The sequence below is a fragment of the Stegastes partitus genome, unplaced genomic scaffold (assembly GCF_000690725.1).
Source record: "Stegastes partitus isolate 25-593 unplaced genomic scaffold, Stegastes_partitus-1.0.2 Scaffold1944, whole genome shotgun sequence".
Classification (NCBI taxonomy): Eukaryota; Metazoa; Chordata; class Actinopteri; family Pomacentridae; genus Stegastes; species Stegastes partitus.
This window is the reverse complement of record NW_007579675.1, coordinates 83,506-106,311: the sequence shown is the minus strand read 5'-3', so window position 1 is coordinate 106,311 and position 22,806 is coordinate 83,506. Positions and strand designations below refer to the sequence as shown.

Here is a 22,806-nt window from a genome sequence, read left to right as displayed (position 1 = left end):
TCATCGCCGAGCCTCCATTTTTTTCAAAATGGCCGACTTCCTGTTGCGTTTCAGGTATGTGTTTTTGAGGCTTTTTTGTGCGTCTTGAGTTGTTACATGTGTGTACCGAATTTCGTGGCTCTACGTGAAAGTGTGTTCGGGGGCCCATTTTTCGTAATTTTGTAGGGGGCGCTATTGAGCCATTTTGCTGTTGAGGTGAGTATTTCCCCTGAATTATAAAATTTTTCGCCAGGTCTAATGTGTGTGGCGAGTTTGGTGAGTGTGTGAGTATGTTGTGTACCTCAAAAACGCGTTTCATTGTCATGAATGATAATAAAAATCCGAGCAGTTCCAATAGGGTCTTCGCACCCTTTTGGGTGCTCGGATCCTAATTACATGTCAAACACAGAGTCCACAAAGAATGAATCGAAGAATTCGGAAGTTACGCAACAAGGCGGTGCAGAAATTTCATCCAATCATCTCACAGAACTACTGATCGAGCAGTCGACAGCCAATAAAACACCGTATTTTCCGTCAGGGGCGGGCTTTAGGCGCTGTAGCACAGAGGAGGCGGTGCCGCTTCCTTTCTGGCCAACTTGGCTGAAGTGTCACCCGGACCGTACCAACAGACTTTGGTAAAGTTTCTGCCCCGGTGCCCTCCCGGTCCTGACATGGCTCCCAGCGCGCAACTGAAGGAGGCGATAGCCGACGTGCAGGACGGCATCCGTGCCATCCTGCTCGGACCTCCCGGAGCCGGGAAGGGGACTCAGGTGAGGCGGGCGAGCAGCCGGAGCTAGCGTTAGCTGCTAGCCGTTAGCTTGGAGCGTGGCCGGTATTAGCAGAGTATTAGACCGAGCTAATGCTAATGCTAGCCTGCTGTGCCTGGCTTTACCTGGCTCCATTTGACATTTGAATAAATAATATCGGTGTTTTTTGTCTTTACCCACAGTCAGCTGTACTTACTAAACAAAGGTGACATTTTATTCTGTGTGTTTATTAGTTTAATTGTGAAGTTTGCTGCTCTTGAAACCTCAATAATATCTGAATTGCTAAGAAGGACGTGCACAACATATGGAGTTTAATTTCATGAATAAATTGTTACTTAAATCCAATTTAATAAGCTTACTAGATTTTTAAAAAATGTATATTTTTAACTGTTCCAGCCAGACATTGCAGATTGAAAGGGTGACTGCAGGACTCCTTGTAGAGGTCATTATATTATTAATGGCTGTAAATTATTATAAGATAAGTTGATGTAATCGGCCTCTGGAAGGTTTTCAAAACTGAGAAGCTTTAAAACTGTGATATAAAACAGAGAAAGGCTACAACTTATGATCATTTTCATTGTCAGTTAATCTGTTGATTACGCTCTCTATTAATTTACTGGTTATTTGGTCTCTAAAATGTCAGAAAATTATGAAAAGCGTGTCTCACATTGCTCAAGTTGACTTAAACAATATCAGCTGCCTTGATTTCTTGATTAGACGTCAACTATTACATATGTGTGCAAGTATTTGGATGGAATTTATTTGTTTTTAAAGAAATAAAATCTAACTTGTCTGATTCCAGCTTAAAATGTAATTTTTTCCCTCTTTGACAGAAGACACTTTGACTATTCCCACATTTCATAGATCAAACAACTAATCGATGGATCCAGAAAACGATGAGTTGACAGTTAAAATAGTCGTTAGTTGCAGCCCTGAAAGAAACGAGCAAATAAGCAAGTTTCAAAAGCTGGAGTGAGAACATTTCTGTCTTAAAAAGTTATTTAAACCAATTAATTGATAGAATAAAACCCATCAACTAGTCAGTGCAGGTGTATAAAAAATGGAACAAATATTTGATTGTTTCATTTTAAAAATAGATATCCAGTCCATTTTGGGTCGTTACCAGAACACTGTGTTTTCTGAAAGATTCTGCAGTAGTTGTATTTATTTCTTTATTTTTTTTGCAGTAGCACTGTGTTACTTTAGACGTTATCAATAATAATTCACATCTTTCTCCAGTTAATGATTGTACCTGCTCAAATGTGAAGAATTCTTTCATTTATATTTTTGGAAATTGAGTGAAATTCAAATTGTTGGGTTTTCTGACAAGAAAATGAAAAAATACAGCAGCTACTAGATTCACTGATAATGAAACTAGTTGTTTCAGTCTCATTTTCTATCATTCTAAACTGATTACCTTTTTGTTGAGGAAGGTCTGATTAAACGTGTGGTGGACGTTTTCACACTTTGACAGTTTATCAAGCAAACAATAAAAATAATCAATAAATGGGACGATAAAAACAAAATAGCTGCACCTGTTTATCTTAATGAGCTCTTGTTTCATTCACCACTGATGCCACATCATAAAACACGTGAACAATAAAAGCTGCGGCAGTGAGCACAAAGCTGTGGGCTGCAGTCTGACAACAGAATGAAAAGAAGGATAAATGCATAAATACAGGAGAGTTCAGATGGATCAACCAGAACCAGCTCTGGTCAAACCGGTGCTTCAGGTCGAAAAGCTGCTCTCCTGATGAACTGGAGATGTGCTGTTAAAGAAAGTCAGATCCTTTCTCTAATATATTGACCCATGCAGGATAATGAACTACCAAAAAAAAAGTGCAGAAGTACAGAGAGTGGCATAAAGGGCAGCGAGTCCATAGTTATGAATCCAGTTACATAATTCAGAATGATTTGTGTTGCAGCTCTGAAGGAGAAGCAAACCTCAGATGTCATTGAAGTGTTGAAAAAATGTCAAAGTGACCTCCAGTCAGTGTGTGCTGTGGTGCGTCCGCAACGTGTAGCGCCCCTAAATAAACCACACGTGCACGTTAAAGAGCCCAGACACGTGTTTGAACAATACACGCGTGTCTTCGGACGCTGGTGTCTTTAACCGTGTTGTAATTCAGTCTGGGTGCTCCGTTTTCACTTTACCAACTTTGGAGCGGTTTGAATTTTTAGAGCTGAAACAATTAAATCTTTTTCGACTGTTTTGAAATTCAGTATCACTTTTATTTTTTTTACACTTAAGCAAGAAATTCTTACTCTGGCTTGCTAAATGTAAAGATTTTCTTCTTTTCTTTGGTTTGTGTGAGCTGAAACTTCTGTGTGTGTTTGGACAGAATAAACAAAGTATTATAATATATCACGGCTCTCTGGTGTTTCAGAAATCTCCAGACAGTTTACGGCTTTTAATATTTTAATATTACTCAATAATAAAAAATGCCAATTAAAAGCAGCTCTGGTTACTTTGCTTGTCAAATATTTTCCAAGCTATAATGTTTAAGTTTTTAAAAATAATTTGTATTAACATTTGAAGTTCTGCTCCTAATGTTTAGCCGAACTCTCAGCTAGTTGTACAGCTGAACAAGCTAACGGGTGTCTTTGCTTGTGTAACTGTGAACTCCCCAGTTTGAAATTCGGTTGGTGCGTAGCTGCAACCACATAAATAATCTCTGCTGCTGCAGACCCTTTGGTCTCTCAGCCAAAACACACAAACAGCCTTCATGCTTCAAGCCGCCAACGATTTCAGCGACTTGTCTTTTGACAAAACACTTACCACATCAAAGTTTAAACCCAAACTCTTTAATAATACACACTATTGAGGTGACGCTCTCTCCTTCACCCTGCAGGCCCCTCGGCTAGCGGAGAAGTACTGCGTTTGCCACCTGGCCACCGGAGACATGCTGAGGGCCATGGTGGCTTCAGGCTCCGAGCTCGGCAAGAGGCTGAAGCAGACGATGGATTCTGGCAAACTGGTAACTTTCCCTCCTTCATTTCTCCTGATCCATGAGTGTATTTTTCTCTCTGTTGACTTTGCAGCTCTTCGTGCTCCATCTCTTATGTTGTATTTGTCTTCAGATGACATTTACAGTGCTAACAGATTTATCAGATCGCCACCCAGTGTCAGGTTTATGCCACATCTGCCCTAAATTAACAGCATTGTCAATTACCAAAATAATTTCTTATGTTTCTGTAATGGTTAATACACCAGTATGTAGAAGCTCGTTAACCGAAATTATATTTTTAATGTCTGTGAAGATTCTCAGTCGTCCAGGTCACGGTTATTCTCGTAGCTTAATCGTAGCAACTGGACTTGCTTGAGTTCCTTGAAGACATTCCACCTCTCATCCAAGAGGCTTCATCAGTTCTGACTGACTAGTTGAGAGTTCCAGATACTTACATCCTAAAGGAGCCGTTAACACTGAGTTTCAGTTTCAGTTGGGGTTTTGTTGCTCCTCCCCCTCGTTATGTGAGTCATTCGTACTCCCCCTGTCACAATGGGGTTCGTTAAGGTCTTTTGTGGCTCGGTGTGAATGTGGTTTCAATATTTTTAATGCCAAAATATAATTATTATGATTATTGTTATTCATGACTTTTCAAATTTACTGTTTCACAAAAAAAAGAAAAAATAGCAAAGCACATTATTATTTCTTGATTAAAATGTGAAATTATAGTTATTTACTTGCATTCCTGAACAGAAAAATGTAGTTTTAGTGGTTGGATGTAATGCTTGATTAACTTCTCAGAGAAGCCCAGTGAGTGGCTCCGATTTGGGTATTAAAAGGTGAATCCAAGAGCTCGGCCGTATGTGGACAAGAATCGGAACAAAAGCTCTGCATCAGGATAACTTGAGTCTCAATGTTATAAACAGTAAATATTGAAAAGATTTAGCGCCGCAGAGTCATCTATGAAAAACAATAATCACCAAAAACTAAACTTAGTCTGAGCTAAGTAATGAATCTGTGGCGTTTTATTCCAGCTTAACATTTGTCCCTAAATGAAGTCGTCTCGTCTGCAGCCAAAAACAATAACATGCTGTTTTCTGCACCTTTTACAACACTTCTTATCCGTCGCTGTGTGTTTTGTCCTGCGTTTCTGTGCAGTTTTTCCATGCGTGTCCTCGTGCAGCTGTTGCATAACCGTCTGTCTCGGCGCTCTTCAGCGTCTCCGCATGTGATCGCGTCCTCAGCGTGATTTCCTCCGAGCTTTTTGTGTCTGTGATTTTCCACCATCTGTGTTTGACTCTCGCTGTTTGCTCATATTCATGTGTGTCCGTGTCTATTTGCTGTCCTCGCACATTAATGACTCCATTTATTGTCACAGAGGAAATTTACTGTGTGTGGAAGAAACGGACATCTGTGTTCTGTGGTTCAGGTTTTGTTGCAGCGTGAATGCATGGATGAGATCTGTTTTGTTTTTCTGTTGCAGGTCAGTGATGAGATGGTCGTGGAGCTCATAGAGAAGAACCTCGACACGCCGCCCTGCAAGAACGGATTCCTGTTGGACGGATTCCCCCGAACAGTGAAACAAGCAGAGATGGTGAGGATCTAATTTATTGGTGTCGCTTTTTGATGAAACCACCCTGAAGGGAATTCGTGCCGCAAAGTAGAGTTTAGCTTTACTTTTCTTGTTGTTTCTACAGTCTGGCTTATGCACACATTAAACAAACAAGATATGATAATAATTAATGAGCTGTAGACGTGTTGGCGGATGTGTTTTTGAGCTTTGGATCGAGTCGAGCTAGCTGTGTCCTTCTGTCTCCAGCTTTTATGCTAAGCTACGTACTCACTGTCGCTCCATACTTAAATGACAGAACCCCAAGCAGATCCTGGGACATTTTTACCCACTGTGGACTAATTTTTCACATCAATATAAAGTCCCACCTCTCTATAGAAACAGCATAACCGTGGCTAGGGGAAGAGAGAACATAGAAATGTCACTAGTGCAGTATGACAAAGTAAAAATGCCATAAATCATAAAAACATTAAAAACAAATTGAATTTTTTTGAAAAAACTGGAATCAAACTTTCCAACATTTCATACGTAGCAGAGACATTTTACAACTTACTTTAATAATGAACTTGTTTCCACATTTTCCGACATTCAGTCAAAACACCTTGAATTTCTGTCACGTGACTGTTAGTCGCAGCTGAGCTCAGAATTATTAGTTAGTTTTCTTTACATATTCTGGTGAAAGCTGTTTATTTTTTTGGTAGATTTTCGAATGAGACGTGTAGAATGATGAAATATCGCTGTTTTAAATTTAGATTTGAGTAATTCTCCTGCTGAAGCCAAAAGTTAAACGTGATTAGTTCAAGGATTGTTGGAAAGTTGAAAATCCGATGACTTTCCTTATTTTCAGAGCGTCTTACTCAGATCAGTGGTGTCATTTTGGTGATTTAAAAGCAAAAGCAAAACAGAAAACACACCATTCAAACGTGACGATGGGTTTTGGTGTTCACGAGCATTTTATCTTCTCTTCTCAGTGTCTTAAATTATGTGACTAATTGTGTTTCTCCAAATTTTGGTTTTCAGACTCGACGTTAAATTGACAGTGAAACCGTATCACTGTGTACTTTTGTCTTTTTAAATCTAAAAACAGATGTTTTTCTTTGCCTCAAGCTGAAGGCTTAATAGATTTTTTGTTCAGTATCATCCTACATATTTTCTCTCATAATTCTTTTCTTCTTGACATTCATGTCAGTAAAACTACTGTCATCTTTTGAAAATATATAAAAAAATTGGATCAGGTTTTAGGTATTTCAGTATTGTGAATAAAATGCCGTAGCTCTAAAGTATGATAAACAGGTTGTCCCTTTCAAAATGAACTTATTTTGCAGGTTTTAGAGGGTTTTAGGACTTTCAAAACCAACGGATGTCTTAGCTTTGTTTTCATTCACAATAACCATATTTTTAACCAAAAGAAAAAATCCAGATCAGAATCTTTTTCTTCTGACCTAATCTCAAAACAGATGATGTTTCTAGCAGAGCAAATGCCAGCAGATCAAAAAACAAGGAGATAATATATAATCAAATATACCTGAATTTGGTAAATTAAAATATAGACCAGCATCTAGTAATCTTTTTTGCTAAAGAAGCTGCATCATACGTCTGAGTTATTCTGCGTTTGTCTCCTCAGCTGGACGACTTGTTGGACAAGAGACGCGAGCAGCTCGACTCTGTGATCGAGTTCAGCGTCGACGACTCTCTGCTGGTTCGCAGGATCTGTGGCAGGTAGGAGCTGAGAGAGAGTTAAATATTCAGAATCAGAGGGAACCGTTGTGTTTCCCATTCAGGCAGCCAGTAAACGTGTTGGTTTTTGATCGGGCAGGTCGGTGCTTTCCCCCTTTTGACAGAGGAGCTCCTCATTCTGTCGCCGTGGTAAATCCACTCGGGCAGGTAGATTGATTCGTGTGGACAGAAGAGTCTGGCACAGTGAGATAATGTTGGAGGGAAGTGGAGCGTGAAAGCATGCGATTAATGGAGGAGGTGGCCTGAAGGGCTTTGAGCGTCCTGCAGAGGGAAGGTCGCAGAGTGAATCCTCAAAGAAGTCGCAGCGTTCGTCCCTGACGAAATGTGCTGAGTGTCCAAGCTGCTCGGTGTCGGCTTGGACTGTTAATAACCTGCTAAATGAATCTCTGAAGGTGCACAGAAGAAGCCACTCGAGTTCAGTCGTGGAACTGAAAGCAGCATCACGGTAACAGTTGGTCACATATATGTGGTAGAGAATTCACCCGCTGAATCGACGCAGCAACTTTCAGATCAGTGTTTTTGTTTTACAGGTAGCGGTTGTCAGCGAAAAGCTCTAAAAACAAAATGTGCCTGAAAATATCGGTCACACAGAGGTGCAGTAGGTTTAAAAACTCTGAACGCTCGTCAGAAATCGTTCAGATTTTTGTCTAAACATGAAAGTGATCAGAAATGTTGGAGGACACAAGAAGTTCTGGCATGTAAAGCGAAAAAGAGATGATTCAGATTCTGCTCTATTTCTGGGTCATCGCTTAGATTTCAAAATCGTGGCATGAGGCTTCTTTGAGGTGTTTCCGTCCATTAAAGCAGCATCCAGACTCATCAGACACTTGTTCAACTAAACCAACTTCAACCGCTGTTAGAAACGTGGTTGTTCTTCAAGTTTCCAGCAGAACTTTGCTCTCTGTCAGTAGCCCTGGTTGTGGAAAAAGATGGCGTCAGAACTAAGTGAAAGTTGCTTCAGGGCAGATTGTTATTCTGAGTAAACGGGGACTTCCTCAGCTTTCTCAATGTCCCATTGTGGCGAGACTGAATGGTTTTAAATGGAAACTGGATCAACCGTGTCCAAAGGTCGTGCAGCGACACGACAGCAGAAGATCTCACTTTGATTGCCGAGAGATAGAAAAAACATGCTGAGATAACACGAGTTATCAGGTTCGACCACACTTGTGTAGTCCATGTGGCTGCTGTCATTAATCCGCAGCAGTTTCTTTTTTTGCTCCTATCACATTTTACCTCACTGTTGGCTCATTGTTTGCTGCAGTTCAAAGTCCTGCACCTCGATGGAAACAGAACAACCATGAATAGAAGGAGAGAGAACTCTTCTTCTTCTCCTGTGCAGCATGATACAATTATAATGGCATAAACCAGAAAAAAAGTGGAATTTCTTAGATTATTTATTTAAGAAGAAGTTCAAACAACATGTATAACAGTTTTCCATGGTCTCAAAGTTGTTTCCTGGGCTGGAAAAAAATGTCTCTCTACATCAGGGGTGGGCAATCCTGGTCCTCGAGGGCCACAGACCTGCATGTTTTAGATGTTTCCCTCTGCCCAACACACCTGATTCAAATGATCAGCTCATCATCAAGCTCTGCAGAAGCCTGATAACGATCCTGATCATTTGAATCAGGTGTGTTGGAAGAGAAACAAGCAGGACTGTGGCCCTCGAGGACCAGAATTTCCCACCCCTGCTCTACATACTACTCATATTTTACTACTTGCATTTTAAATTAGTTTCCATCCTCGTGTCGTATCTACACAGCCTGCAGTTCAGCCGAAAAGTGCCTGAATTTCTGTCACTAGACTGTTGGTTGCAGCTGAGCCACAACTGGCTTCCTGGTTGCACTGAGGAGCGGAGAATTTTATATTTTTTTACATATTTTTAGGACTGCAAAGGATTCATCTTTGGTTTTTAAGTGAGACGTATTGAATAGACTGATTTTCTTTCAGCATCTGGTTTTGTAGCTCAGATTTGGTCCTTTTCCCAACAAAACCAACAGTTCCATTCGAGACCCTTAAAGCAGGTTTTCAGTACCAGTCCAAAGTACCTGCCTGCATCTTTTTTTTTTTTTCCCTCTCCTGAAAACGACACTAAAAGAGGTTCTACCGAGGTGGTTCTTGCTGTCAAAACATGCACAAATGTTTGGGTTGCAAGTTCCTGCAAGGAGGAAAACAGCGTCTTGTCTGGTTTCTTCTTCTGTACCTCTGACGGCGTCGATAAACGAGCACTGTCACGTTTTCAGAGTTTTGGCACAGACTCGTGAAGCATCTGTTCTCGTGACATGCTTCGTATTTATTGTATCATTAAATCTTAGTGATGTAATGATACTTGCTTTGAAAAAGATGGCAAAAAAGTAAAGTTAAAGGAAAGTAAGAAAAGTTAAAGCAATGTCTAAAGTTGTCTCCACAGCTTTTTTTCAGTAGACTGTATTTAAGAAATTTCATTGAACATTTAAGCCTCCATGAACTCTGACATACAAATGTGTCGTCGATCAGTCGTAACCTCTGACTTTGTGGGAGCAGAGACGGCTGCATTGTGTCATCCTGTTTTTATAACCTTCACTTGCATTGTGAAACATCTCCAGTAAATTACTCTGTGCCACTTTCAGTCTGACCTTATACTTGTTTATGTAAGTTGTTCGTGTTGAGGCCACAGAGAACTGAAAAGAAACTTCTAATTCTTCTGCTTTCTTGGTGCGTTTCCATCCCTCCAGACTTTCTTCCTCTGCAGTGCAGCGAATAATGATCTGCAGAGTAAATTAGCAACCATTTAACACAACATGCTGTGCTCTAGTTCGACGCTGACCCACAAGTTGTGTCTTTTCGGAGACCTTCATTCCGAACACTTGTTCAGAAAAATGCCTGTTGTGAAATCTTTCATTCTCCGGTGTAAGCGCTCTGCATTATCTGGACGGCACAGTTAGAAAATAACGCTGAATAGAAAACGCAGTTAGTTTACAGAGAGCCATCTTTCTGTCTGCGGGGGTCTTTTGTGAGGAGGAGGAGGCCGGCTGTGCCTTTTCAAACCCAAGTAGGACAAGGGCATCATGTGGGCTGTGAAAAGGACAGTTAAGTAGTTAGTGAGTCACTGTGGCTGTCAAACCCTCATCCGTCCTCCTCGGCTCTCACTCTGATTTCTTTTCCGTCCTTGTCCCGTCCTCTCGTTGCTCTCACCGTCTTCCCTCCTTCTCCCCAGACTAATCCATCAGCCGAGTGGACGCTCCTACCACGAGGAGTTCAACCCCCCCAAAGAGCCCATGAAGGATGACGTAAGTAGCTCCACCGTCAGCCCACTTACAAACCACTCCGGGCTAAACTGCCACCTACCTAAAATCACTGCCGGCCTGGAAATTTGTGACCAACAGTCGGCTTTAGACTGAGTGCTGTGATGCGGGCTGGATGTAAAGCGACGTTTAATCTTTGCTAAATACGTCACAAACCTCTGATTGCTCTTATTTCGTCCACATACATCACAAAGTAAAGCCCCTCTCAGACGTCCTCTATTTTCCATTAATCTGTAGGCATCTGAACCTGTTGGCTTCACGCCTGAATGGTCGCTTTTTTGTGAAAGTTGTATATATGTAATGTTTATATTTTGCTTTTAACACTCACATGTCTGACCTGTGTCCTGAAACCGTATTAAGCATGTAGATTTAACAATGAGCGTGGTTTCGGTGGTTTCTTTATAGACTCTCTCTGGTCTAATTCCTGTTTTTATCTTTGGTGCTAGAAGAGGTATCATGAGGAAAACAAGCAGCCACGTTAATGCTAAGCTGTGACAAGGCAACATACCTGAAAAGTTTAGCATCATAATAGTTTGGATCTTAAGAAATATGGATAATTATTTATATTTTTAATACAGATCAGGTGGAAAAAAGCTACACATAAATAGAAATAAAGAAAGGATAAAGCAATGATCTTACCTTGATATGCATTAAATAAAGTTAAACTTGGCGATGCATAGAAGGCGAAGCTGCCACATCTGTTCCTAGAAGCTCAATTATTAAGATATTATTGGCTGTTTATGAGCCAGGAAGGAAGCATGGTTAGGCTTGTTCACACAACCAAGCGTCAACAATCTATCAGACAATTTTCTTGTTGCTATTAAATAAGAGTTTATTGCTGTTGTTTAGTCGCCCAGGCTGAGTGTTCCCACGTTGAAGCTGCAGTGAAGCGAAAACAGAGTTCCAGGATTTTACACACAACAACCCTAAAGAAAAGATCCTCTCAGCTTGCACATTCTTCAAAATTGGTTTAAACACGTGTGGCTGAATTACCCCAAAATTACAACTCGCCATTGTGTAGTGTGGTTTTACTGTGTTTGAGCGAAGCTGTAGGTGAGCTGGTGTGCTCGAGCTGCAACCAGTGCACATTCCAGAGGAAACAATGGTCTAGAGCAGCGGTCTTCAACCTTTTTTGCACCACGGACCGGTTTTAAGCAAGAAATTTTTCTATGGACCGGTCAATACGCACATAACAAATAATAATTGGTTTTTTTTCTATTGAAAAGTTTCATAAATGAATAAAATTAATTTTTATTGCTTAGTATGTTTACTTTTTCTCCTGTCTCAGTATTAAGTCTCTCCCACTTTCCAAAGCAGCTCTCCTGAGATGTTTGTTTTTGACTGACGGCTTCGTTTAGCAGCCGGGAATAAAAACTGACAGTCAAGTGCAGGAAACGAGCACAAACGGAAGTGACGGGAAGATGAGCTAGTCATTTTTCAAAATAAAACACCCTGCAGACTTCGCTGGAAATAAAAATAAACCAATAAAACGTTTTTAGTCTATCTGTGCGGCCCGGTACCAAATGACCCACGGCCCGGTACCGGTCCGCGGCCCGGTGGTTGGGGACCGCTGGTCTAGAGTTCTATCTCAGCCATTTTAAGGCAGGAAGAGATTTGTTTGTTTTTTTTATGAAAAACTCTAAATGTGAAGAGTTCATGCGCAAAAACAGATCACTCCATTTTTGTAGATTTTCAGAAAACTTGTCTTTTTGTTGTTCGCTTGAGATAACATATAATTAATCAAACTGAAGCTGAGTGGATTTGACTCAGTAGAAATGACAAAAACAGAGATAACTTAAGTTTGATTGATATTGTCTCAGGTAGACGAAAAAGTGGATTTTCTGAAGGTTTGTGAAAATGGAATTATCTGTTTTTGCAAATGAACTCTAAATGTGTACCTGCATTACACAGAGATGAGATTTTAGGGGTCAGATTAATGGCTGCAGAATGACTTTATAATCTGACATGGCTGAGATGTGGTTTGTGCCGCTACAAGTCAATATTAGGTAGATGTTTACAATACTTCGGGTGTATTTTTTTCCATCCAAGAATCTTCAGTGGAGGATTGCTAGTTTACAGGGTGATGACAGAAGCTGCTGCATTTTAAAGATTGCTTCTGCTAATGTGCATAAAACAGAAGAGCAAAAGCCTCAGTTTGTCATCCCCCTGCTGAATTTGTAATGTTTCTGGTTGACTTTAGTTCAGCCAATGGCAGATTTGCTTTTTTGGTAGTTTAATCAGCACTTTGCAGTTACCGCAAATACACCTTTTGTTATTAGTCGCTGGGACAAGTAGAGACAAATGACTCAATCAAATCAATCACAAGTAGCCAACGATGTGTGAACGCCAACTGACGCATGCAAGCATCCCTGAGGTGAAGTTATTGTGGAGATAATAAGAGACGACATGTGTTTGTGCTCAGACGTGAAATTTGTAGTTTCCAAGAAGTGAAATGGGTTCGGTGTAAAACTAGCGTTAGGGTCGATGGTGCATACAAGGTAAAACAAACAACACAAAGTGATTTCAGAGGATTTGAGCGCAGACATGTTGATGACTAACAAAGAAAAAGTACCTTCTGGTGTTGGATGTTAATCTGTTTGGAAGTAAAGTTCAGCTACCCAGTGGATGGAAATATAATTGGGTGTTGACAGGAGGGAAATCACATCTGCTTTCATCTTTAAGTAGTTACACAAGTTTTTAAAAACTCATTAGTTCAAACCTAAATAATGTCAACGTAACATGTTCAGTCATGTTTCAAAGTTGCAGAAACTCTTTCAGGTTACGTCCACAGGAATACGTTTTCATTTTAAAACAACAACAGTCTCCATCCAGATGAGTGTTTGGTTATTTTCAGGTGCATATTAACGCATGTTTTACTGCAAAATAAAAGGAAAACTTCCAAGGAGGGGTTGGAAACCTTTGTATAGACACTATTTGACTTCACCAGTTTCACCATAAACTGTGGCCATGTCACTCAGGAAAGCCTGCAGATATGCAGACTCACAAATAATATACACAATAGCATCAAAAAGTCTCCATCAGAGCCAGGAAATGTGCCAAAAAGTCTGAATGCTAAATGACTGTGATTGGACGAGGACATAAAAGCCTTGATCGGGACATCCCTACTTTGTATGAATGTGGAACTTTCTAAGCTCCACTCGCAGTGACACACAATCGTCTGGCCTAGAAATGAAATTCTTTAAAGCTCTTTTTTTGGAAAAATAATAGAACAGATGGCTTTCAGAACCGCAACAAGTGACTTGTGAGAGAAGAAAAGCAGAGATGAGATCATTGCAACAGAAACTAAAGCCTGCTGACCTAACTTTAGTTATGAGTTGAATGAGTTCTCCTCTTTGTGAACCTCCTGGTGTTTCTTCTCCTCTTTTGTCTGCTCCCAGGTGACAGGTGAGCCGCTGATCCGTCGCAGTGACGACAACGAGACGACGCTGCGCTCCCGTCTGGACGCCTACCACCGGCAGACCTCCCCTCTGGTGAAGTACTACAGCGCCAGAGGCCTCCACACAGCCATCGACGCCGCCCAGAGCCCCAACGTCGTCTTCGCCTCCATCGTAGCTGCCTTCACCGCCGCCACGGAAATCCCCGCTCGTGCCACCGCCTGTAAAGACGAAGTGTTCTTCATTTAGTTTTTCTTCCTTTCCCTTCGAGTGGCTCTCTTTTTTTTCCCCCCTCAGTGGTGGAGATTATACAAGAGTTGATCGAGTGTCAGAGTGGCAACAACATGTAACTTGGTGAAGTGATAACGTGGGAGATGAGACTCTGTGTGCCATCAGGTCACTGTTGTAGCAACAGTAAGGATTCAAAATTTTGTTTCTCTTCATCCCCAAATCAGCCGTGAAAGAGAAGAACTGATTCATTAACGACATGCTGCTTCTGCTTCTGCTGCCTTTCACTGTAGACAAGTGAGATTCAAGGTTTTGACATTTAGCAGAGCAGAGTGCCGTGCACGTTTTTGTACTTGCTCGTCACCAGAAGGTGTTTGAAAATATTTGTTGCATATTGTTTGCCGTTGCTTGACAGGTTTGCTCTTGTTTAATCGATGACTTTTCCCTGATATTCTTTGTCAGTTTTTTCATATTCCTGTTTTTCTATCCAACTTTAAAAGGTGCAATCAAAAAGTTCAGAGACTGTACCCATAAAAGTCAAAAACCTCCATCCCTGTTGAAGTAGTCTGACTGTGCAGCTGTACTCTGCTCCTGCAACACCTCCCGGATGTCCTGGTATGTAAACATGTCAGGCACCATGAGCACTGAATCTCCTAAATTGTGTCAAAATTGGTGAACCTTTAACATGAATTTCCTTTTGGAGAAGAGGAAGACATGAGAAAGAGCCAAATCTAGCGAGTAAAGCTGATGGAGGACAACGAGACATAATCACCTCCCTGACACGTTGACAGTACAGTTACAGTTAAACCCTTGAAAGTTCTACCGTGGGGGACAAATTTCTGGTGTATGAGCACATGAATGTACAAGAAAACAACTTTGGTGCTCCTGACCCTTTCCTGGTCTTCTCTTGATGGTAGCTGCAGACCCACCTCCAGTCACCAGCGATGATCCTCTATTTCAATGTAGGATCGTTCTGCTGCTGGCTGACACACAATGTGATGTTCTTTGGAGAAATCACAAATGTGCACCTATAAGTGGTCACAAAAATGTGCGTACCACCATAATGTTGGTGGCGTAAACAGACACTCCTGGCACATGTTGTGTGAATGCGACAGTCTCTAAACTTTTTGGTCGTACCTTGTGCTTGACCCTCCTCCTACTTCCCTAAACCTCAAACCTGCTGATCGTTTTCGGTGGCCTTTGATACTCTCCTGAAAGAGAACCAAAGGGCCGAGTTTTTCCATAAGAAGCTGAAGAGGTCATTCTGATGGAAAAAGAACACAATGCTGAATAGTTACAGACAAAATGACTGGACTGATGAAGGCGAAATCCTGAATGTACAGTTTAATTCTTGACATTTGTGGATTACGTGACCATTTTAATCGAAGCCTTCAAACCGGAGCGAGCCTCACCAGTGGGGCATGGAGGACATGTGATGTATATATAACACGTTGTGAGAGGTTCATGCGTTCTCCAGCGTTCTAAAAACAGGAGGTTAGTTGCTGTTATTTTGCCGTACATCGCCTCCTGTGACGCACGGCTCGAGGAGGCAATTCAGCCACTTTAAAAACCCTCAGCGGCTGCCATTAGCATCAACATGTGTGTTTCTTCTGAGTCATAACTCAGTCAGGCTTGAGTACAGAGACATCATACGTGTGTTTTTATTTTATATTTAGCGTGACTTTCCAAGAAGTTAAGTGTCCCCGATGCCCTCTGGAAACCAGTGGGGGAAAAAAAACAACCTCCTGATAGCACAACAGTTACCTGAGAATGTTTTTTATGTTCCATGAAAAGTTGTGAGTTGCTCATTCAGCAGACTTTTAATGATGTCTGTTTGAAGGCATCAAAAGAAAGTTACAGCACACAGTATAACTCACTGTGTCCTCAATGGCGTCTTAGAGTGACCAACGGTAGTCGTATTTACATAACACTTTTTCTTAAGAGAGTTTATGCGCTTCATTGGTGATCTGACTTAGCAAACGTTTACCTCAAATGGTGGATCAGCTTTTTCCACTTCTTTCGTTGTTTTTGCATCCAGGCAGCATGAAACTTGTCCGATACCGCCTGAAATTCTTCTTCCTCTTGCATTTTAGCAGTTGGCAAACATCTGGTTTTGTTTCCAGCTTCTTTTACTGTCCGATTACTTTGCGTAACCGAGTTAATGGAAATGAGCCTATTTTGTTTTGTTTTTTTCCCTGTGACATTTTAAACGGCTCTCTTGAAATTTGCTTAACAGTTTATCTGGAAACGTGGCTACTGCTTAGAACAGACAGCACTTTGTGTTGCTCATAAGGAAATCTGTTTCCCACCACAGCAGCATGTTTTCAGTGGTGCTGTTGCTTAAATCTAGTTTAATAATCTGCTCCTGAACTCAAGTGACACCTTGGACATTTGAAACCCTGCACAGGTTGAAAGCTAGGCCAGTATTCGATTGATATGATTACCTGTTAAATCAACGTGCGCTTCACTGTGTTTCGCCGAAGTGGCAGAAACCTTACCGTCGAGCTGTGACGTCTGCTCAACCCCCGCCGGAGGTTTAGGTTACAGCATGTTGTTATTTTACTGCTGCAGCTGCGTGTGATTTCTTGTCGATGTGGAATTTTATTAGACCAAACGGTTTCTGAGGAATTCGATTTGCCAAATGAGTTTACGTGTCTGAATCTGCAGGAGGGAGCGCGGATGTGCCAGTCACACCGCATATTTGCACACAGTGGTGTACTGACGAGACAAGTCTCTCTAATTGTTGTTGTTTGTGTTAATTGATGCGTAACGAGGCGCTAACAGGTCAGATGTCGGCCATAGTGTGAAGGTGTTTTCGGTTGCTGAATTTGGCTGAGAAGAAACTTCACAAGTAATGGAAAAGGAGCAGCTAATGACTAATTGTTATTGATGTTTTTATCATAGTAATGTGAGTGTTAATGTGAAGGCTGTGTGTACGGAGTAATTTGTGGTAATTAAGCTACATTAATGCGAAACTCTGGATGATCTGCGACAGCTTTTCAGAGCTTTTTAGTGAGTTTCAGCTTATTCTTTAGTTGTCCAGCCTAAAAGTTAACTGTTATTCACTCTCTCAAGCCCCTTTCAGACCTTCTATCTGCTAAACCGATGACATCTGAATGTGTCTAAATGAGCTTTTGCTGTAAACATCGTGCCAGCAGCCTTACTCGATCGGAGCTATTAACATTTAAATATCACTTTCCAACACAGAAGAGGCGAAAACTGCATAGTGTCATGAATGTACAGACCAAAACAAGATTATGACGTACAGGCGTTTGGCGTTGGTGCATATTGTCGGCAGCAAGGCAGTCTATGAAGTGGTAAATGCTGTGATTTATTTATTTATTTATTCCACTTTAACAGAGTGATGAGGCAGCCATGTTTCCTATTCAATGTCTAAAAGGGTCCATATTGTGATTTTTCAGTGCAAAAGCTCTAAAAACCTGAAACACGCTTATCTGCTAAGAATAGACAAAGTGCGCAACTAGCAGTGGAGCGTTTGGCAGCTAAAGAGCCTGATATGTCTTTGAAATGTAGGAGGAGACCCAAAACAGAGCTGGAAGGGAGACTATTAGTGCTGCATTCCCCAGGTAGCATCATAATGAAGAATAACTGGTGGTTCTGTACATGAGCAACCGTCTGCAAATACGTTCACCATATGAACTTAAAGGATGACACTGTATGTCCGTGTTGTCTCAACCGATTCACCTTGTTTCTGCGGCCCTTAAGTGATGAAATAGGTCAGTTAATGCAGACTTTATGGAGCATACACAAGTTGTCACTGTGGTTATTTGAATCTGACTATTTTAAAAAAGAAAAAAAATGAAAAAGTAATATGTAAATTGTAATATGATTATGAAGTTCTGTTTTAGTTAAAATACGAAACACCTGGCAACCTGCAAGCACTTTTTTTTTTTTGCATCCAAACTGTCGACAGCAGTTTGTGAGGGCAATGATGGAGACTTTTTGATGCTATTATGCAATTTTTTTTTTTAAAGTCTGCATATCTGACATTCCCACCAGTTCATAGTGAAATGTGCACAAACAGGCATGGATTGTGTAGATAACTGTAGGTGATGGATGACATCCGGCTGCTTGCTGCGTTTGTAGACTTGTTTGTATTCTCAGTCCAGATTTTTGTGGCTTTCCCTTCCTTTCTGTAGTTTGACAAAATGTAGGGATGTCTTTATTGAGATTTCTTTTGTTTGTTTAGTTTTATTTTGTTTTTTTTCTTTTCCCTGAATCCGATCCCAGTCATTTCATACTTAGTATCTGTGAATACAAAGTCCCAATTTGGTACCATTTTTCTAGATAACATCCTCTTCATGTCCATTAAAGTTATTAAAATCAATCCAGTGTATATAGATGCTTGACAACGGGACGCACAGGCAGTACTTGGCTCCTAATGCCAGTTTAGGATACCGGTCGCACTTCTGTTTCCAACGGCGGTAGCGGGCGAATACTCGAATATCAAAATTGCTATCCGGATATCACCGCTGAATATTCAGATATTGGGGTCCAGACCTAGAGGTTAGGGTGTACTGTGGCTCCACAGGCTCCAAAGGATGGAGAAAACCTGTTTTCTCAAGGTGCTTGTCAGAAAATGTTGTCGATCAGCTGTAGTACCCGGTTGTTCCACCAGGTGGAGCCTCTTACTGTTTATTACTGTAGCGACGAGAGGAGGCGTCACTCAGACTACAGGTTCCATGTTAACAAACAGGAGAACACATTGTGAGGATTTAGCTAGCAATGGACACCATGACAAAGACTTTGGTGGCGTTTAATGACCTCCGACCAGATTTTATGTGTTTCCTGCTGATTACTGATTGAGGAACTTATTTAAATCTGCTGAGGTGGGCGTTGTCTGCCCATAATGTTCTGTAAATGTGGTTTCTTTTGAACATTTTCTGTGAATTTCCTAAAAAGTTGCACAAACGTTCACTTGAACTCAACAATGAGTTGATCAGAATTTGGTGGTGGAAGGTCACAGTGACTTCACAAAACACGCTTTTGTTCATAACGCTAGAATTTATGGTCTAAGTATGACAACATTTCACATAAATAGGTTAAAACAATGAAGTAATGATGTTGTATGTACAAACAAGCCAGAGAGAAATGAATGTAACCTGCAACAAAAGGTGGGATTTCTACTTTTAGGTCACTGTGCTAAATGAAGCTCAGAATCCAGGCGGAAAACAGTTTGTTCTTGAATGTTTTTAGCTTTTAGTTGTGTTTTGTTGAAGTTTGTGTTTTTGCGTCGATCTTCGGGGTCTCTCAGCGTCAGCGCTGACGTCTCAGCCTGTGTGAAGTAAAATGGATCAAAGAGGCGAGTTGAAGGATGTCGGTCACTCAAACCTTCAGAGAAAATACTTGTAGGAAATGTTTTCAGTTCAGGCTTTTGTTCCTGCAGGCTCCCAAAGGTGTCTTATTTTTTCTTTACCCGTTTTAGTTTCGTGGCGGGGTTTTCACATCACAGCACGCTATCGAGGGTGTGATCTGAAAAGGCAAAAAACGATCTAGGAAACAAAGAGCTGCCTGCACTCTGAATAGATGCATCCAAACAGAGCCATTTATTACCTTCTTTTTGTCGCCACTGCTTTCAGTTAAAGTTCCTGCTGTGTTTAGCTCCGAACACAGATTGCTGATTGATATTTTACTGTCTTTTATCCTTCTATAATCAGCGCAGCCTCCAGAATTTCCTTCGAAATCGAGCTTGTGGGGATTCGCCCTCGACTCGTCTGCTCCTCCTTGACCTATTAGCTTCCTCCTGCTCTGTATTCACCTGGCGTTTGTGTTCAGTGGAAACATCTTGCATGTCGACGGCGCTGCCTCTCCTTTCCCTTGAATACTGATGTGCTTTTATTCTCTCGGGGCTGTTATGATGAAAAACAATAGCAGATGTTCGGAAGTCCCAGGAGGCAGATTTCAGTCTCTTATTCAACGCGATGAGACAATTTCATGCTGAATTTGCCTTCATACTCTTCACTGTGCCTCCGTAACTTTGCATTTGTCACTTTTTGAAAGCTGTGAATGAACACATGTAGAGTTGAACCTGATTGTTTGTTTTGTTCGCCTCGGATGAACTTTCGACTGTGCACTTTAAACTGAATGCTGGAGACCTAATTGGGCTGTGAGATAAACAAGAGTGGGGGGATTTTATTTGACAGTTGCAGCATTTGAATGACCAAGAAAGTATTAATATTAGTCATGGCTTGTTGCATTTTTTCCGTAATTCACCTGAAACTTCTCTTTTCCCTTCTCCCGCTTTGTCTTGCAGCTGGTTGAATCCTGAGCTGCTCCATTCCCACCGAGGCGAAGGATTGGAGCTGGGAAAGAGCTTGGGGTGGGCGAACAAACGGAGGGCAGGGTTCAGACGTTTAAAGGGGGGGAATTCATTTCATGAGTTAAGGTTATTTTTTGCGGTGCTGTTGGGCTCTTACTTTGCAGCACATTTCTATGTCCTGTAGATTTTTTTTACAGGAACGAACAAAGCCATCTTTTTGTCCTCATGTTTCCCCTTCTAATAAACCGCTTGCTTTTCTACTATCGTCACATTTTGTGCTTTTTGTTTTTCATCCGACTCTTAAACTGTGAAATCTACAACGTTTGTAATTGAAAATGCATAAAAGACTGCAAGAAAGCAATGTGGTTTTCTGATTTAGGTAAACGTTTTACACTGCGAACGTGACTGAATAATGTTGCATCAACTTCATATTGTGTGTTGTTTAAACAGTTTAAGATAAAACTGTATTTGTTCAAAAAAAAAAGGGGCATAACATAAAAAAATGCAGTGCCTAAAAAGTAGAAAAGCAATGAGAGATATTACTAAAATACAGTAAGTAAGCTAGAACAGAAGAGTAAAAAGTAATGCACATATAATGAGGTATAAATGTCGCGCATAATAATGAAATATTGCACCTGAAAAATGAGATGAACATGAAATATTCCACATTATTTAGGACAATTTCTTCAAGACTTGATTTAAAACTAACTTTTACTTGTAAGGATTTCAAGTCCCCTCTACTTACATTATAGCAAAAATAAACAACTTTTGGTAATTAAATACATTTAAATCAAATAAAATGGATTTTTTTTCTAGTGTGTGATGCACCGTGAATGTTAATCTTGTGGTGTGATCAGAGAGAAGTTGATCTGTAAAGTTTCTCCTTCATTTTTTTTTATTATTTATTCTGCTATTTTTCAAACTCCTCCAGTGTGAGCTCAGGTTTACCCTTTCAAAATGTTATCTAACCGCTTGAAGCCTTTTCTTGTAAAAAAAAAAAATGTGACAAATGCAGAGATTTTGTTGATTTTATAGTGAAGTATCCCAATAAGAAGGATTGTTTTGGTTTTCAGGGTCTGTTTTGTGCTTTTATCGATAGGGACAGTGGAGACAGAGTAGGGACGTCGGTCGGCTAGAGGGATTCCTTAAACACCACAGGTTGGATTTGCTTTTGTCTTGGTGCAAAAGTGGTAAAAAAAAAAACAACAAAGGTGAGTTTTCTGGCCAGTAGGCAGTTAAATGTTCCTCATGTAAGACAGACTTGGTTGTGGTGTTTAATTAGTGGCTGCTATTAAAAAAAGTTATCTAATGAACGACAGAAAACCTGGATGAAGGCAGGTCTTTGTGCAAAATCTAATGAAGCTGCTGTCTACATGCTGCATGTGTAATAATGGACTTAATGGAACCTTTGAGACAACAGAAGCCCAACTGACCCAGTTTTGTTTCCCTCGAGCCCTCAGGCTGGTTAATATTGGCATATTTATAAGACCAAAATGAGCACATGACGTTCTAAAAGACAAGACTGAAGAAAAAGGAATAAAATACACGATTAAAAAAACAAGTAGTTTAAAAAGAAAAAAGTGATATTAACTGGTAAAGTCAATTTCTTTTGGTATAAAAATGTTCCTTATTTTGTAGGTTTATTTAACAGGAACATTAATAATCACTGGATGAACCAAGATGCTGATTTTCTTCTGTAGTAATAAAAGTGTCACTTAACTTAAAAATGAAGTAAACTTCAAGTATTGGTTCTGTCTGAGCTGTTTGGTGCATTAATAATAAATAAGTGATCCACACATTATAGTAGTCTACAGTGTGTATCTTTAACTTAAAATAACGTGGAGACAAAGAGAAAGTAGTTTGAGATCAACTTCAGTTTGACAATTTTGTCAACAAAAGCAACAACATGAATTAACCCATAAGTTTGCTTTGATCAGTACGGTGTATAACAACCTCCATCCTCAGACCCTTTGTTATTCCATTAAAAAAACTCAGCCGTCATCTTTCTTTAGCTGTAATTTGTGAGATTGCAGAAGCAGTTTGAACATGTCTGGACAAGCTGCAGCTTTACAGACGGATCTCAGCCTTCTAATTAGCTGATGTAGAGATGATTGCTCTTCCTCTGTGGATCTCAGCGGCTAAACCAACAAAGAGCAGCGCACGTTAAGAGAAAGCTGTCTGATGATTTATTTAACCGGCAAATAAATAAAAGAGTCCGGCTACTTGTTCTATCATCAGCTGCTGTTAAGGGTTTAAATCTGAGCTGTTCAAGTGTGTTTTTTTTCTCAAACTCTGAACCAGAAATCTACACTTTAATAACACAAAGACCTTCCAGTTTTATTTCCATCTGTATTCTGAAGTTTTTTTGTTTTTTGTTTTTTTCTGCAGAAAAGGTTGTTCATTCATCATTCACAGCCTGATTTATAGAACGTTTTATTCCTAAAATAATAGTGAAAGCAGTTTTTTTGTGTGTGTGACTATATTAGTAATTAAAATAACAATGTTGAACCTGGCTTTATTCAGGGTATGAAAATAATCATATTTATTTAGATAGTGTTCATCCATCCATTATCTATACACCGCTTAATCCTCACTAGGGTCGTGGGGGGCTGGAGTCTATC

At 40.4% G+C, this 22,806-nt stretch overlaps 1 protein-coding gene and 1 long non-coding RNA gene across 3 annotated transcripts; one reads left to right on the top strand and one right to left on the bottom strand.

Moving 5' to 3' along the window:
• The first annotated feature begins 551 nt into the window (after window positions 1-551).
• On the top strand, window positions 552-20,454 carry ak2 (adenylate kinase 2). 2 transcript variants are annotated; one of them, XM_008303142.1, is made up of 7 exons: window positions 552-749; window positions 3,599-3,724; window positions 5,178-5,288; window positions 6,889-6,983; window positions 10,195-10,267; window positions 13,681-13,900; window positions 20,180-20,454. In XM_008303142.1, the coding sequence occupies exons 1-7, from the start codon at window positions 651-653 to the stop codon at window positions 20,185-20,187; spliced, it is 732 nt and encodes a 243-aa protein (XP_008301364.1). In that variant the 5' UTR covers window positions 552-650; the 3' UTR covers window positions 20,188-20,454. The 2 variants fall into 2 exon arrangements, with proteins under 2 accessions (XP_008301364.1, XP_008301363.1); XM_008303141.1 differs by lacking the exon at window positions 20,180-20,454 and having other exon boundaries at window positions 13,681-13,926.
• On the bottom strand, window positions 16,092-20,186 carry LOC103373295 (uncharacterized). Its single transcript, XR_521054.1, has 2 exons — window positions 19,480-20,186; window positions 16,092-19,398 (listed from the first exon to the last, which is right to left on the bottom strand). It is a non-coding gene; the product is annotated as an uncharacterized LOC103373295 (long non-coding RNA).
• Window positions 20,455-22,806: the final 2,352 nt, after the last annotated feature.

Coding starts and splice junctions, on each gene's coding strand:
- ak2 (XM_008303141.1), top strand. CDS start 651: ATGGCTCCCAGCGCGCAACTGAAGGAGGCGATAGCCGACGTGCAGGAC. Junction 3,725..5,177: donor CGATGGATTCTGGCAAACTG/GTAACTTTCCCT, acceptor TTTCTGTTGCAG/GTCAGTGATGAGATGGTCGT. Junction 10,268..13,680: donor AAGAGCCCATGAAGGATGAC/GTAAGTAGCTCC, acceptor GTCTGCTCCCAG/GTGACAGGTGAGCCGCTGAT.